At 36.7% G+C, this 17,129-nt stretch overlaps 1 protein-coding gene across 6 annotated transcripts in view; it reads right to left on the minus strand.

Moving 5' to 3' along the window:
• PCDH17 (protocadherin 17) overlaps positions 1-17,129 on the minus strand; it is a 281,760-nt gene that overhangs the window by 174,652 nt on the left and 89,979 nt on the right. For 4 of the 6 annotated variants that reach the window (XM_089668792.1, XM_089668795.1, XM_089668791.1 and 1 more), the window contains 2 exons: positions 13,402-13,460; positions 13,113-13,285 (listed from right to left, as the gene is read on the minus strand). In XM_089668792.1, the coding sequence (XP_089524918.1) occupies positions 13,113-13,285; positions 13,402-13,460 (232 nt within the window). The remainder of the gene's footprint in view (positions 1-13,112; positions 13,286-13,401; positions 13,461-17,129) is intronic. The other 2 variants (XM_089668794.1, XM_089668793.1) reach the window with 1 other exon arrangement.

Here is a 17,129-nt window from a genome sequence, read left to right on the forward strand (position 1 = left end):
ACTCTTTACTTCTCTCTCTCTCTCTCCTTTATGGAAAGGCGAGATTTCCACAGATGCAGAAAAAGTTTCAAGGATAAATTAAAATGTAACAAGCAATTAGGTGTCCACTATAAGAAAAGCAAATCAATTATTGAGTTGAAGTACTCATAACTTTAAAGAGTTTCTCCCCTCAGTTGGTAACCCCCCCCCCAAACAAACAAAGAGCATTGATGGCCTCCCCCTCTTCTGCCTACCACTTATGTGGTTGACAGAGGATCCTGCATTAAGGATGTGCTTGGCATCATGGGATGTGTAGCCCAGAACAGGTTTGACATGTGAGAAGGATACCACAACAGTGCTGTGCACAATGTTAAAATATGATAAAGGTAAAAAAAAGTATTGTTTGAGGCAAATATTTAAAAGGCCCTATAATGATGCCAAAAGATACAAGAAGGCTTGTAGATGGGGGCTTTTTTACTTGAGGATTTAGAAATCCTTTATTTTATTTTTACATGCCCAGAAACTAAGAGAACAGGAAAAAATAAAGTTCCCTTAAGTGTACAGAAGTGTCCAGTCAGGAATTCTCTAATCATATACAGATTAAGATCTGTTTTTCACTGTTTTAAAATTTTTATTGTACACCACAACATTTCAGGCACAGTAATCTAATGTGTAGGACATTTGAATCTTGAAAAAGTCAAGAGTCTTTTGAGCATTCTCTATATGCATTTTTATTACTTGTATTGCTTTGCCAATAAAACACAGAACCTCTCCGAATAACTGGAGGTTTGCTGTCTCTTTCCTACAGTAAATTGTTTCTCTGTTTGTCCTTGTATCGAGGACTAAAAGGTGAGCTGTGGAGGATGACAGTTATAGCCTGCAAGAGAAATTATTGCTTCTTGCAAGTAAGGAGCCAGTGACTGAGATTTACTTGGCATACCATTTAACAGATATGATCCTGTCTCTACAGAGGCGGAAGTCCCAGTAATGTAAAAAGATAGGTTGCAAACCAAGCGAAAGATGATGGGAGTATTTTAATGTATTCTGAAGTGGCCAAATGCACTAAAAATCAAGCCTAAATTCCCTCTAATGAGGCTATCAGATGCTTTTAAAATGTTTAATTTCCCACCGAGTGGCACTACACATGATTATGGTCAAATAGCACTCTTTCTGGTATGCACTAGGAAATCATGATTAAGTGGTTTATTTATTTTCAGTGGCACAGTAAAAGCTATAATGTTGTGAAATCCATTTCTGTGATGTTTTTTTTTCCTCCTATGGAACTTTCATTTGCGTAAGGTAGAATAAGCCGCTGCTTAAAATTAAAAAGGGTACCTCTAGTGTGAAATGTCTTCTATAAAAAGGCCAGAACATATTTATACAGATCAATGTCCAATTATAAACAGAGAAGCACTATGGTAAAAGGTCAGAAAATAATAATCTTTCTGGCATTTATTACTTGCAAAGCAAGGTTATGTGCAAGGTCAGCCCTCAAAATATACAATATAAATTACATTGCAGTATTTTAAGTATTCTGCACAGCACAAATCTGCAGTTTGGAAAAAAAAATAGTAAAAGAAGAACTGGTGGCACAGAGGTATGCTGATAGATGAGCTGCTTTTCTACATTACTAACTCATCTTTTTAAAATGTATTCAACTATTCTAGCTTCGGTAATTGACCTAATTTACCATAGCTAGTGCAGCAGAAGGCATGCCTAACTGACAAAAATACAGATGTAAAATCAAAGAAAATTATTGATAAGAAATAGTGTTGGCTTTTGTTTAATAGAGCAGCTATGTCTCACCGCAAACGAGAAATCATTCAGCTAATGCAGAGATAATGAAAACATATTTGTTTGATGAAAAATATGACTTATTTTAAACATAAAATATTTATTTCAATGTAGTTTCATTTTTTCCATCAATAACTGTCAAATCAATTACTATTTTATAAATCTAAAAATATATTAATTTTACCCTTAATGCTAACATAGTACAGCAAAATAATTCTATTTTGATCTGTTAATTCACACAATGTAACAAATATTTTTGTTGTATGAAAATCCAACAATTGTATGGCAAGTACCATACACCTCTCTTTCATTGAGAAGGATGCACTTCATACAATTCAATAGTTAAAGTGTATGTAAACCCTGGCAAAGAACTTCTTATTTGCTACCTTTTGTTTTTTTATATATGCAATTGGAAGTGTTTTAGTATATGTTTTTGATAAGTACAAAAAAAATATTGGTTGATCATGGCAGAAATTCAGAGAGATCCTAAGTCTTTTGCACACTTCCTGTGCTATTTCAAGGAGTCTAATTAGACCTCCAAGTTTTTAACTTCAAATTAATTAGTGTCTATGTTATGCAGATGTATGAGTAGGATTGAGTATTTTAGCAAAAGACAACTGGGCAGAGATCACACAACTCAGTCCACAAAAATGCTTTGTTTGGTACGCCCACAATAGGACTTAGGAATGGAGTTCCTTTATGCCAGATCAACAGGTATATTTCTGTATTTGCAGGTAAATGTCCATGTACTGCAAAGATATATATGATTTAAGCCAGTAAGCTAACCCTCCGTCCGGTACTATATTTTTTATAAATGTCTGTCTGCCACCCTAATGGGTCATGGCAGTCCCTGAAAAACCTTAATTTCAGTGTATGGAGCAAACATGTTCTCTTGTTCCCCAATACCACAGTGACGTGTGCTGTAACTTGGTCACCTATCAACAAGACCAAACACTATTACCTATAAATGGGTTTGGGGCCTGTTTTTTGTGCAAAATAATTAGGGATGCACCAATATATCGGCAGGTGGAACATATTGGCCAAAAATAGTGTCATGGGCATTTTGCCAATAGGAAAAAAGCTGCCAATAATGGTGCCGATACATGCAAAGTCGCGTCTCATAGATTTTCATGCAAAAACGCCCCTTAGTGACTTCACTGTAACATCGCGTCTCATAGACTTCAATGCAAAAACACCCCCTAGTGACTTAAATTCAAAATCATGTTTCATAGATTTATGCAAGTTGTGTCCCTATTGACTTTAATGCACGGATGTCAAACTGGCGGCCCTCCAGCTGTTGCCAAACTAAAAGTCCCATGAGGCATTTATGAGGCAAGATTGACAGTTACAAGCATGACTCCCAAAAGCAGAGGCATGATGGGACTTTTACAACAGCTGGAGGGCCACCAGTTTGATACCCCTGCTTTAATGCAAAAATACCCCCTAGTGACTTAATGTAAAACCGCGTCTCATTGACGTTTATGCAAAATTGCGCCCCTATTGACTTTAGTGCAAAAACGCTCCCTAGTGACTTCAATACAAAATTGCATTTCATAGACTTTTATGCAGTCGCGTCCCCATTGATTTCAATGCAAACCCGTCCCCTAGTGACTTCAATGCAAAATTGTGAGACGCATTATTCCAATTTAAAAAAAATTAAAAACGGTTTCAGTTTTTGGCCAAGTGAATCCTGAATTTTCGGTTTTGGTTTTAGCATCAGAATTTTAATTTCGGTGCACCACAAAAAATAATTTTGTATGTCACGCAGACAATTCAGGTGATTGCAATTAGAGCTTGAACACAAATCAGCAGCTTCTAAATTTGGAGGGTAAGGAAAAAAAAAGTGGAAAATGCTTTTACCAAATATTAGTTGGCTGAACTGCTGAAGGTATGGAAGGGTATGGAAAGTATGTGAAAAAAAATAATAAATAAAAAACACAGGCATGAGAATATTGATTTCACTTTAAAATTACAGATTTTGCATTGGTAAAATATGGGGTGATGCCAAAACTCAATGACCTGCTTAGGTGATATTTGCTTGAAAAAAAAAAATTTTTCCCTTTATTTTAAGGATTTGATTTTTGATACAGGTCATATTTAGTAGTTTACCTAAAATAATTTAGGGATTCTTAGTATTTGAGGTTTTTTGTGTGTGTATTCAACCATTGTATAATGTTATATTTTGTTTTTAACATTTTTTATTCAACTAGAGTAGGGAAAGATTAGAACCCCTGTCAGTTCTATTCTATTTGTCCTGGAGATCACTGTCACCATTTCTAAAAGTCAGGGAAAATCCAACATTTGGAGTTGTCACCAAAACAGAAATAGAGGGGAAATTTCAGTGACAACTGTCTGATTAGGAACTTTTTCCTGTCATTTCCTGTTGAAAAGAAGCAAAATGAAATCTTCCCAATAGGACACAAAAGCCAAAAACTGGCAGGGATTTTAAACTTTAACCTTTTAAAAAGCTTTGTTTTAAGACTTACTTTCATTACACTTTTTCCAGAAATCTGATTTTCAAATATTCAGTAACTGAAAACTACATTTTGCTCATTCCTTCTTACTTTATACTTTGCCAGAGTGCACTTGGTTCTTTTACACTAAAAGGTACATACAGTAACAAATAAATCTAAAATCTATGATGTTTTCATTTTTTAAAAGTTATTACACATATACGCTTAAACACTTAATCCAGTTTAGAATATTAGTAATTATACAGTCATCTTTAGTCTCCCTAGTGCTATTATGTTTTTGGAATATTTGTTTCCAGCCAACTCTGGAAAAGACGATTACATGACTAGTTGTTAATTAGTCATACCTAGAATGATCGATCTGTTGTTTGCAATAAGCTATTAGCTTATTAAGTAACATTTGTTTATTAGTTCTTAGAGAATAACAGACCTACTTTAAAATTGTTTGATAATGGAACTCTACAAATTGAAAGCAGCTATTACTGCAGATAGCATGTGAAATACTGTCCATTTACAGGATAGAAAGCAGACAGAAAATACCTCTCCGGCTATAGATGAAAGGCAAGTAGCTTGTACAGAAGTAGGAAAGTGTAACTAGCCTCTATACATAATGTACTGGGTAAACATGGTACCCTTCATTTCAAGAAAGTACAAAGCATGATGTCCCAGGATAGACTAAAAAGGAAAATTATTTAGGTCTGGTAATATTGAGTCTATAAATAGCTACAAACAGACCTTGGGATATTGAACACTCTTGGGTCTCAATCATGGTGAAATGTTTTCTTATGTATTGATTTTGTTTCATTTGAATTTTTTTCCTTATTTCTTTATATTCCACATCTTACACAAGGGAACTGTGGTTGTATTTGAAGTTCCTGTTGAAAAGATATTGAGCAATGCATGTAGCTGGATCATTAGGTGAAATATTAGTTAAAGCAAGCCCCAAAAATAAAAAGTGGAAATCTGACTCTTGGTGTATTACTTATGATAAGATTATTTGTTGGAAAACTAATGTTTGTAATAACAATAATATTGAGACCAAGGCAGAATTGTTACTTTACTTTAATAATAACTAATACCTATACTTTATTTTACTTGTTCTCCGCACTGATTTATGAAATAGGCCTGCAATTGGAAAGGGTTAAGAGTGAAGGACATGACTGGAAAAGAATGGTGAGGGTAAAAGTACATGACAAACAAAATTTAAAAAAAAAGTATTGGATTCATGCAGGCAGCACAAACTACATTCTCAGTACTTTCCATGTAATGCAGCCGTGCACCAGTCCAACCCAGTCCCTTTGTTTGTTTTGTCCGATCTAAGTTTTTTCCAACCTACCAATCAGATTCAAATTTTCCTTGGAGGTTTGGATGTATTTGATGATGAAAGAAGTACAGAGGCACAGAGAAAGTTAGAAAGGTACCCTGCAAAACTGAGTAATATTTCTGATTGATTTCACTTGTTACAGAAATTGTTCTTTAATGGAACGAAAGCAAGCTCTGCGGGAAAGTATGAAGATAACTGTGTCTTGAGATGCCCAGCATATTAGATATTAGCTACTCTCTGATAATGATTACTAAACAGGAATCTTGTCCAAGATTAAAATGTGTAATTGGGAAGCACCATTATTTATTTTTTATTTTATGTATGTATTTATTTATTTTAACTGTCAGATTTCCTAGTAAGGAAATGGCCTAATTTGTGGAATATTAATTGTAACTGTATTATAATATGAAAATTGAGTGACCCCAATTTTCATTTGAAATAACTTTATCAGTTTATACTATGATCACATAGGGCAGCCAGCACATTTCAGGGCCAACACACTCCATCTTTATCAGGGCTATAATCACTCTGAGACTTCATGCTCACTAGAAAAGCTAAAAACTGCTCTAGAAACACTTGACAAAAAATCCTCATGAACACTGGACATTTTTAAAGTTGCTGTTTTGAGCGTCAAGCGTTTTTCTCTACAGCCAGTAAACTTCCCAGCATGTTATCCTATGTATGCACACATAGGCTTTTATCAGCGTGTTTTGGCAGGGGTGTTTTCAGGCTGGAAAAAAGACCCAGAACTACTGTATTTGAAGAGGAGTTTTTTAGCTGTAAAAATGTTCTAACACTAAAAAATGCTGGAAAATGCTGAAAAACTCTTCTATTTTGGGTTTTGAGCGCTTTTGAGCTTCAAGCCTTTGTGGGAGTATAGTTTTGCTAAAAAACACTGAAAAACGCTAATGCAATATGCTAAAAATTATGCCAAAACTTGCGTTTTTAACGCAGAGTTCTACAGCTAATGCTACTGGCGCTTTTATAACGTCCAGTGTGCATGAGGCCTTATTACATTCTCCTGTATACCCACTGAAATTTCAGATAAAACTTCTAGTTTAAATCCCAGTTAGGTTACAATGTATCACCTGACTGAGCTAAGCTCCATGTCATCTTGTTTACAAAAGCCATCTGTGGTGCACAGGTAAGCGTATCCTATTGCTGACGTTGGCAACAGACCAGGACAGTAAATTGACAGTCATGTGTCAACTCATGCTGTTTATTGAAAGGAAAAAGTGAACATAGCTGCCAAATACCTATCCACCAGGTGATAGGTATTTGGCATCTATGTGTGAATTTGCTTTGAAGTAAACTGCAAGGGTTGCCAACTGACCATTACCATGAACTATTAGTTATTTTGGACTCTCAACATTTTGTTTAGTGCCCCTTTTGTAGTTTTACATTTTGATTTATATTCTCGGTACTCACCAAGGGGAGCCTCATCTAACAAGAACAGCCTCACTGGAGCTAGTACGCTTGATAAATCACAATGTCATGTCAAACTAACAACATTTAAAGTCTCACCATCTCTTGGATATGTTGCCTAATTTTCATCCATTCACTCGTCCTGTACACCTGGATGCTCTACTAGTTTTATGAATGCCATTATCATTATTTTATGAATGGCCCTGAATATTAGCTTACTTTCAGTGCACAATTCCCTTTGTGCCCCCTATAAACGAAGAGCTGGAACAACATGCTGTAAACTTGCTCAGATGTAGTGCAAGAAGTGTGATGAATCTGGCTGCAGAAATTACTGCAGTTTATCTAGATCATTCACAGTTCCACAACTGATTGTAAAGGGAATTCCTTCAGGAAGAAGACCTATCTGCAAATCCACCATATGATTCCCTAGTCACATACTAGTGCTAAGGAAATCCCATTACTCACAACAACTCTGAACATCTACTTTGCTACACTACTACTTGTATGGATATGCTACCCAGGAATTGGACACTGGTTGCTTCAATCACAAGTACTTTTCTTGAGAGCAGATTCCCAATAATAGCAGACTGTATGTTCCAAAAATCAATTCAAGCTCTATATCAAATCAAGTTTTGATTTTCACCCCATGACTTGTATTTTATGCAGATAAACTATGTCTTCAACCCCAAATAGCATATATGCCATGCTTGCAACAGGGATCCTAATGTATGACTCCACTCTTCACTGATACCACAGTTTGTTATAATTTAAATATTCCCCTTTATCCACTCAGTGTAGCCTGTAAATAAAAATACTTACCTTCACCCCTGTTCCTGTAGTCTTCACTGTGTGGCCCTTCCCAGAACTTTGAAGTGGGGATGAAGGTATTTTAGGGTTTGGGCTACACTGAAGGAGTGGAATGTATTTAGGACAACTTCATTAAAAATTACATTGTGGTTTATATTAGCTAACAGTTCATTATATCTCTTGGAGACTCTGGTGGTGAGGTCAATGTTCTAAACAAAACCAGGGAGGTTCCACTCTCCCTACTGGATAATTATCCAGGAATGTTGGCAGAGACATCTTGTTCATAGATTCCCCAAACAACATAAGAATATGTGTTTGACTAAGTAAACTGTATTCTATAACTGAAATATCACTTCAGTGCTGCTTCTACTACTTAGGTGTAATATGTATTTGAAGAGTTTCCTATCAGCTTTATACTAATTCATATTGTTTAACACTCAAATGTAAATTTGACAGTGTAAAATGTAAAATCATAGTTATAACATAAAATGGTAGCAATGGACCACCATAATAAAATGTATAAATGGCAACAAATATTTAATCAATTCAAAACCCTGATGTATGCCTCCCATTTACCACAGGTCTGGTATATACCAAAACTGCATACATTTTGGAATTGGAAGGTAGTACAGCAGAACTCTGAGTAAAAAATAACCATAGATCATTTATGTTTTCATGAAAAAAATTGTACAAATGTAATAACTTTTGCTAATCTAACTGCCTGAAATCAATTATTTATATTATTGTCACACAATTCTCAGCACAACAGACATCAGTCTAAGAGTGAGAGAACAAACACTGGTAGAAAATCCTGTTCTATTGTGCATAGAACTGACAATCTAGCATAGTGATTCCTGGCACTGGAGGCTGGCTGCGAAAGTCTTTAGGTGGCTTGCAGGAGAAGGCTAAAGGAAGGACCTCAGTTACATGATGGCGCATTTCCATTTGCAGTATAGGAAGTTTGTGTGAATTGTGTGGCTGAACAGCATTACAAAAGTTAAAGCATACATATTTTCAGATTTATGCTGAATTTTATTTTGCTGCTTTGTTGATAACTGTTTATTTGGCTGGCTGGCTGGCTGGCCAGAATTTGACTATACGTCAAAGAGGGGCAAGCAGAAAGAGAGGTTCTGTTGAACATACTTCTACTGAAATAAAACAGAAGCATGTCATTGTGTTATACTCTTTTCTCTTGTCTGTCTTAAAGCATGCAGGTATCATTGTTCCGGAAGCTCTCCATGGTGTAGTTTAGCTGTCAGCCAAATGCTTTCTGTTGTCACAAATTGTAACAGGGTCAGCTGCAGGCAAAAAAATCCTTTTGACGTAAAGTTTTCCTATGCTAAACTTAATGCAACATTTAAAAAAAAAATGTCACTTATAATATAAAATAAGGCCTAATAAAACTACCGTGCAACACAGCTACTAACATTTTCACAAGTACTTAGAAGGTAGCCAGCACAAACTGCTTAACCCTTTAATCTTAACATTTCTATATAAAGTCATTCGCCTATCAGCAACACTTGGCATTTAACTGAAATAAAATAAGCTGTATGATATATTTAATACTAAACATTAGAGTGTGGGTAGTTTGTGACCTTTCCTCGGCAGCTGGCATTTGGTTTAAAAACAAATGAACTATAGATTATGATATTTAACTCTTCAGTTATCACTAAAGTGGCTAGGGTTTAGACTTTGCATCAGTAGCGGTTTTAGATTTTAGTCATGAAAACTTTAAGTGTGACATTTATACCTTATGTCAACCACATAATAGAGTGTTTTTTTGACTAGGTCATATCCAGTAGATAGCATTTAGCATAAATCATATGCAATATGTGGTATAACTTGCTTGAATTTCTCAGCAAGTTGAGATTAAGCTGAATTAAGATTCAGGTGGGTCAATTCACTAACGGTCATCGCATGACATATTTGTGTTTTATACAAAATATCTCATGTGAAACCTGCAGTAAATTTGCAAAAAAAGTTATATAATATTAAAGTCATTTCACTAAAACAAAAAAATTACATTTGATAATTATCTTGTGGTCTAGCCACTCGCTATTCAATGAATGTATTAATTTAGAATGGAAACATTTAGCAGCAATATTCCTACCACTGCTAAATATGACCATTCCAGCTCAGGGATGCTGGTTTTCAGAGAGCCAACAACCTGCCGGCATCCTAACAATTATCCTAACAATCAGTGACTCATTTCCTCCCTGCTCTTTCAGCTGTCAGGGACAGTGTTGAAAAAAAAAACAGCATGGGTGCACCTTGTCCCCATGTTGAGGAGGGAAAGGGGACCACCTGGCCTGGTGATTGTGGGGGGGTGTGGGCTGAGGGTTTAACAATAAGGGAGCCCCCAGATACTACCCCACATGTGAATGAGTAAGGGTATGAGTAACTCCTACTCATTCACACAAAAAAAGAAGCATATCTTATAAATAAAAACACCCAAACATTCGACAAGCCCTTTATTACAAACAAAAAATGTCCAATGTCATTCACGTCATCCAGCAATGCGGGCCCATTTCAGTTTTTATGAACAATGGGTTTAAAAGGCTTACAAATCAGAGGTATAGACCACCCATAAAGGGGAGATCTCAAGGTGCTGGGCTAGGTCACCGAATCACCATAAGTTTAAATGGGGTCCTCCAAAGCCGGGGTCATATCAAGGAAAACGTGTTGGGAACCAAGAGAGGTCACCAAGGAAGAGGCTTAAAGGAGAACCAACTGCGGTGTAACCAAATCATACAACTTTATTGAGATCAAAATTAAGTAAAATTAGTCCAGGTGGCCAACAATCCTCCAATCACCATATGACGAACAATGGCCGCTGACCCGCTTGAAAGGAAAAACTCAATGCGAAATTACATCTCCAAGTCCCTGCCACAGATGTAAACAAAGGGGTGGACTCAGCCGAGTGATGTTATTGGCCAAATATGGACATGTCTATATCTGGTCAAAGACGTCATTGACTAAATATGGACATGAATATTAAGCGATGGGATCGGATGCCATTTCAGTGTCCCTAGCACTAAAGTAAACAAGTGGCTGAGCTCACATTATAATGTCATTGATCAAATATGGAGAGGTTCATATTCAGTCAATGATCATACCCAGGTGACCCCCGTCTCTTTGTTTACTTTAGCAGTGGACTAGGACATGTCATTTAGAGCGAGGATCAGACTGTTTTGGCAGGCATCAGGTTTTTCTTTTTTTTTTTTTTTAAAGAGGATTTGTCAAACATTTGAATTTTTTATTTCTAGGGTGTGAATGAGGTGGGGTATTATGTACAACTTATTCATTAACATGGGGGGGCCTCATGATTGTTAAAGGTGGCTTCCAGATTCTGATAAGCACCCTTCCCGCAGATTCCCATAACCATAACATGGGGGCAGGGTGCATTGCCAGGGCAGTCCTCCACATCAAGGCACACTACCCTCCATGTTGAGGGCAGTAGATTTGGAGGGGGAGGTGCACGGTCTTCCACCCTCTTTTTCTGGCCTGCCAAGCTGTATGCTTAGAGGAGGGTCTGGTATGGAATTTGGAGGATTGATTTTTTTTTTTTGTGTGTGTTGGGCCTGGTATGGATTGGGGGGAAATCTAGGTGCCACTTTTTAACACTGTTCAGCTCCCATGTTTACATTCACCTGTTGGTCAGGAATCCCCAGAGATGAGTCACTGGTTGTTAGGAAGTTGGTAGGTGCTGGCTCCCTGACAACCAGCAACCCTTAGTTGGAACTGTCACATTTAACAGTGATAGGATTACCACTGCTAAATGTTTCACTTCCTGATGTAACAGAAGGTCCACTCTGCTGTAAAATAATGCGTAAAAATTTGATAAATACTAAAAAATATAAAAAGTAATGTATTCAGTATTTAAAGAATGTTTTTTAGTGAATTGAGTATTTCAATGCAAAGATTCACATGGAATTCATCTGTTATGTAATGCATGGTAAGCTATTTTAATACTTTAATGGAATGGTGTATTCTCTCCATTACTGTATTATTGGTTACTTGATTATTTTTTTTTAACTCTTATTATCGTAACCCCTTTTAATGCATGCCATCTTCCCATTGTCCTACCTGGCCAGCCTGCCCCATTTTGGTATGTTTTGCCTACAAATGTAGTTGCCTAAATTGTTTCTGTTTACTGCCACATCTGCACTCCTATAGAAACATTGCACAACTGTCATCACCTCCTCTGACCAGTACAAATCGATCAAATCTCAGGGCACGTCCTTTAAACAGTTCTTCTTAGGGTCCAATTGTGCTGCATTAGTGCCTAGACAATCAACAGCAGAAAGGCAATTCCTCCACCATCCTGCATACCTTCACTGTGCTCTCCCTGGGCAGTCTGTACTGCACTGATTAAATCAGGGGTTGGCAGAAGCTTCCAAAAGTAGAAGACATATGAGCAGTTACCCTAATGCCTAATACTTCATGATTTGCTAAGGGTGGTTTGAATTGCTCCAGGCTTGATCCAGCTTAATAGGCCTGGGAACAGATGCACTACGTCCTTCAACAGTAGTTTTCCTAGTGTACTTTTTATATTAAGTAAAAAGAATAATTCAACTTTAGAATTTACCCTTTGATGCAGTACAGTGTAATATCTAACTCTCTATTTAATGTGTATGTAAATCAAAGGTTAAAATGTAGTATACTGCAGTTTACTTGCCCTTGGATGTGGTGACTAAATTCATTTTTTTTTTTCAGTTTTTTCCTTTATTTTTACCTGGTGACCCTGCCAGTAACACATTTCCTGTCCTAGAGTGACAACACTTACTCACTGTATCACTGTACCATAGCTATGGAGTATTGTCGCACTAAGGCAGAAAGTGTGTTAGGACTACAGAACATCTCCTCTTCTAGTCATTTCCATAACACAGGCAGATGTGTTCTTTAGTCCTCAAATAGAACTTAGGCAGGCCTGATAACATTGAGATTTCAATGCAACATTGTCAGGGCACTACAGGAGGTTAGACGTTTTCTGGATTTCTGGCAGCATCAATAGGTATTTGTTTGCATTATTCACATATAACAAAACATTATAACAAAACAATTCTCTAATTAACAGACCAAAGGGGAGTAAATATGAGAAGTTCATCATTAGGGTTTGCATACACTTTAACATTACAATAGGAGGTTATTTGGCTGCAGTTGGCATTTGGCCGAAGTTGAAACATTCTTATGACATGATTTAACCCTTTCTTTGACATTACATTGTGGAATTAGTTGCCATGTAGCTGAAGCTAGATATGTGTGATATTTAACCTTTTTACTATTGCATTGCAATGTATGGGGTTGCTCACCTTGCTCCAAAGGTTGACATTTAGCCGTCGTGGTTTTCATCTTAAGGGCCTCTCTTACAGACATGTCACAGCAGGAACCTTTGTTGGTATCTTGATCACTGTCAGCTTGATCACTGTCTCCATGACCACTGTCCCTTAGGCTTGCTCTTTCTGGGTCCTTGAAGGTTGAGCTGCTGATTTATTATAAAGAAATAAAGTAAATTCACTTTAAGTGTCACACAATGAGAAAGTATGACCGTCCAAAGCAGAGTAAATTGTAATATATAGACTATTATTTTAACTGTCCTACCTTTGAACAAATTGCTGTCTGCTTCCCATGTAATTGGACTCAGCAGGGAAATTGTCTGTCTGTGAGGAGAAGAGAGAAAAAAATATATATAAATAAACAAGTATATGTGCATATCAATGCACACTGGACAGACATTCTGCCAAGATACAGGGCTTCCTAGTACATCAATTATTAAATATTCTTTTATTTTTACACTTGTACATTTTGATTACAGCCAAGAACAGAATGGAGCACTGCAGAAAATTAAATTAATCTAGTTTACACATTACCTGTTAAAATAAACATTAAAACATTTCCCCTAGTCAGATATAGAGAAGTATTATTTATGTGTTTTCATTAGTTGCCTATGATGATGGAATATTTAAGGGAATAGAGGGGGGGGGGGGAAGCTCACATTCTCTGTTGCCTGCCTAGGAATGAAGTAAATAATTCAACATTGTTTGCTTTTATTAATTCCAGTATATCATTTCCTGAGATTCTGGCATAACCCATTCTTTTTAATATAAATTTAGGAAACAAACCAAATCGTATGAAAATTAAGAGATAAGCCCTATACACAATCTCTTGTGGCCAATTGTCTTTTTTAATTTGAACAAAAGCAAGCATTGCATGTATGGATAATTTAATCTTCATAATTAAGTCTCATCCATATTAATAGTTGTTGCTGTGTAACACGACTGCATGCAAACAATAATATTAATGATTACTGTTGCCAAATGCAAGGGAAAAATGTCACTTAATGGTTCTGTTAAGTATTTTTAGCACAGCTAGTTTACAAACCAGTGATCTAATGTTGTTTACTGAATTCAAATTGTATGGACCTCTGCCAATTACAATGTGAATTCTCTTTGTATAAATCATGGAAGCTTCAAAAGGCATAAACAATAGAACACTGGCAAACAAAATAAGATGATGGGAAAAAGCAATGGCATCAACGCTGCACATCAGCACAGGCTACAGCCCTTGCAGCTGACATATTGACAAACGCTTGACGGTTCCATATATCATGCCATGCCATGATGCACCAGCAACAATTTTTTCTCCTGAAAAAACATCACTTAAGTATTGCTGAAAAAAACACTTAACTAATGAAGCATAGAGCCTAAGGTAATGTTTAATGTTTCACAGCAAGTGTTTACATAAATGACTGATCTTAAAAATCATCCTCTTTTCCAGGAGTTAATTTTTTAATCTTGCTGGTGGCCTTGTGTCATTAAAGAGGGTCTCAATAATGAAGATCTAATGATGTCATTTGTAAGACTGTACGAGATGTAAGAAATGTGGGTGTCCTCTGATCCTTTATGTAATATTTCTCTGCTTGATTGCATGCAGCCTTATCCACATCATTTTTTCTGGATAGCATCTTTCAAATTTAAATATTTCAAGCAGGCCTAATTTTTGCTACTTTCATCTTTTATGCAAAAACTCCCCAATTAAAAAGTTAAAGGAAAAATGGATTTAGGAAGAAGTTAATGAATAAAAACAGGGAAGCATAATAAGGATTTTTTGTAGCTGCTAAAATTAGGCAAAAAAAAAATTACTATACAGAATGTTGCTTTTAAAAAGGCAAACATGTCTGTAACTATTAACTTTATAAAGAAAGTTAATGCATATGATTGAATTTACCTAATCCACCTGAGTGCTCCTGCACACAACTGTACCTGAAATATAGTACTTGTGGGTGGCTACTGAACTTACCTATCACACACTATTGGTGGTCAATAAATGTCAGTGAGTGTAGATAACTACAAACAAAAAAGCTAATTACAGTCAGTAGTTTACACGCCTGGAGTCCAATTAAGGAAATGAGTTTGGAGATGTAGTTTAGAGCTACTTTGATTGATAAAAGACACTCAAACATTTAAACATTGCTGTTCATAAGAAACTTTAGCTGATGTGAACCATGAGAGCAAAAAGGAGTTCTCTGAAGATATACAATCAAGTGTAGGTGATCTGCATGAGGTTGGATAGAAATACAAAGCAATATAAAAATGAATAGGCATCCATCAGTTGAAAGTTAGACAAATTGTCTATAAATGTAGACAGTTTAATACTGGGGTTATTCTTTCTAGAAGTGAGTGCCCAACAAAGGGGACTTCCAAGGCACAGCGCAGAACCCACAAGTAACAGCTAAAGGCTTGAAGACATCGCTGGAACTGGCAAACATCTCTGTTCATGAAACTACCATACATAAGTCTTTGAACAGACATGGTGTCTATGGCAGAACACCACAGAGAAAGCCACTGCCAAAAACATTGCTGTGTGCCTGACGTTTGCCCCTTGGCAAACCACAGTGCTACTGGAAAAATTATTTGTGGACTGATCGCCGTAAACAGATCAAAATTTGACTGGTTCAGCAGGAACTTATTAAATTGTGATCTATCTATAGGCAGGCTGGTTGTACTGAAGCGGATCTATTGATGCACTTCAATACAACCTGCCCTCTGTCTTTTTTTTTACCACTGTGATCATTGTATTCTGATGGCTGAGAAACCTGCTGTCAGAATACAACAGCACAGTGGGAGGGATTCCCCCATCAACACTGACTCTGTTAATGGGTGAATCAAACAATTTTCTTCAACCCATAGTTGAAGGAAAGAAAATTGCATAATGTATGACCTGCCTAACCTGTAAGCATGTGTAATGGCTTAAGCTCATTCTATTTCAACTAGGAAGTCAGTGGAGTGGAAGAGAAATGAAGGCACATTTTAGGTATACAATTGGCTGTACATGGTTCCAAAGGTTTAACCTCCCTAGTGGTCTGATTATGTCCATATTTCTGTGCTCAAAGCAGTACATTTTTTTGCATGGAAATATGTATTTTTTTATTGTAGGCCTGTAATTTTTAGGAATAACTCACTGAAATCTGTCCGAACAAGAGTCTAGTAAACATCCCGGGTATGATAAAACTTGAAACACAAAATCATAAATTATAATTTAATAAATAATCATAAAAAATAATAATATAATAATAATAATAAATTTAATTCAATAATATAATCAAACCAAAAAGTTCATACATCACTGAGCAAAGTTGCTAAATCGTTTTCAGTGTCTGATGACGAATTTCCCCACGAATCATTATCACTCAATTCTGCAAGTGGTTCTGATTTACTATTGCTGTATTCTAGCTGGTCTAAAACCGCTTTTGACCTAAAGGGACGCTTTTTGGACACCATGGACGTTTCTTAGTTTCCAGGCAGAAAGAACAGTAAAAATGCAGGCAGGGCACAGGACAAAGCAGTAGGGACAAAATGTATGTGAAATGGTTTGATACAGTAATGTTTTATTATGTGATTTTAGTGAATGTCAATTTTTGTCATTTTCAAATTTCCCGCCGTTCCATCCCCCGTACGTCCCGACGCTCGCAGAAGACGGAACCCAGATGACAGATGCCGGCATCCGCCGGATTACATTGCCGGGGACACTGCAGGAGGGACATCGCGGGAGCGCAGGACAAGGTATGTGATCGAGGGATCATAGAGCAGCGCAGCATGGTAAGTCCGAGTGTAGCTCAGGGTTACCGCTTGTGGTACTGAAACTTTACCCCGAGCTACACTTGGGAATACTGCCAGGGAGGCTACGAAAGCTCTTTTTCATGCTCCTTGAATCATTTTTGCAAAAAAAATGATAACCCTAAATGTATCACTAACCCTTGTACACCCTTATATCCCTAAGCCTACTGCTGGCCTTTAAGATAGTCTAACTCTAATGCTAACCCTAACCCA

Source organism: Staurois parvus, unplaced genomic scaffold (assembly GCF_062004578.1).
Source record: "Staurois parvus isolate SC_StPar_1 unplaced genomic scaffold, SC_StPar_1.0 ptg000064l, whole genome shotgun sequence".
NCBI classification, from domain to species: Eukaryota; Metazoa; Chordata; class Amphibia; order Anura; family Ranidae; genus Staurois; species Staurois parvus.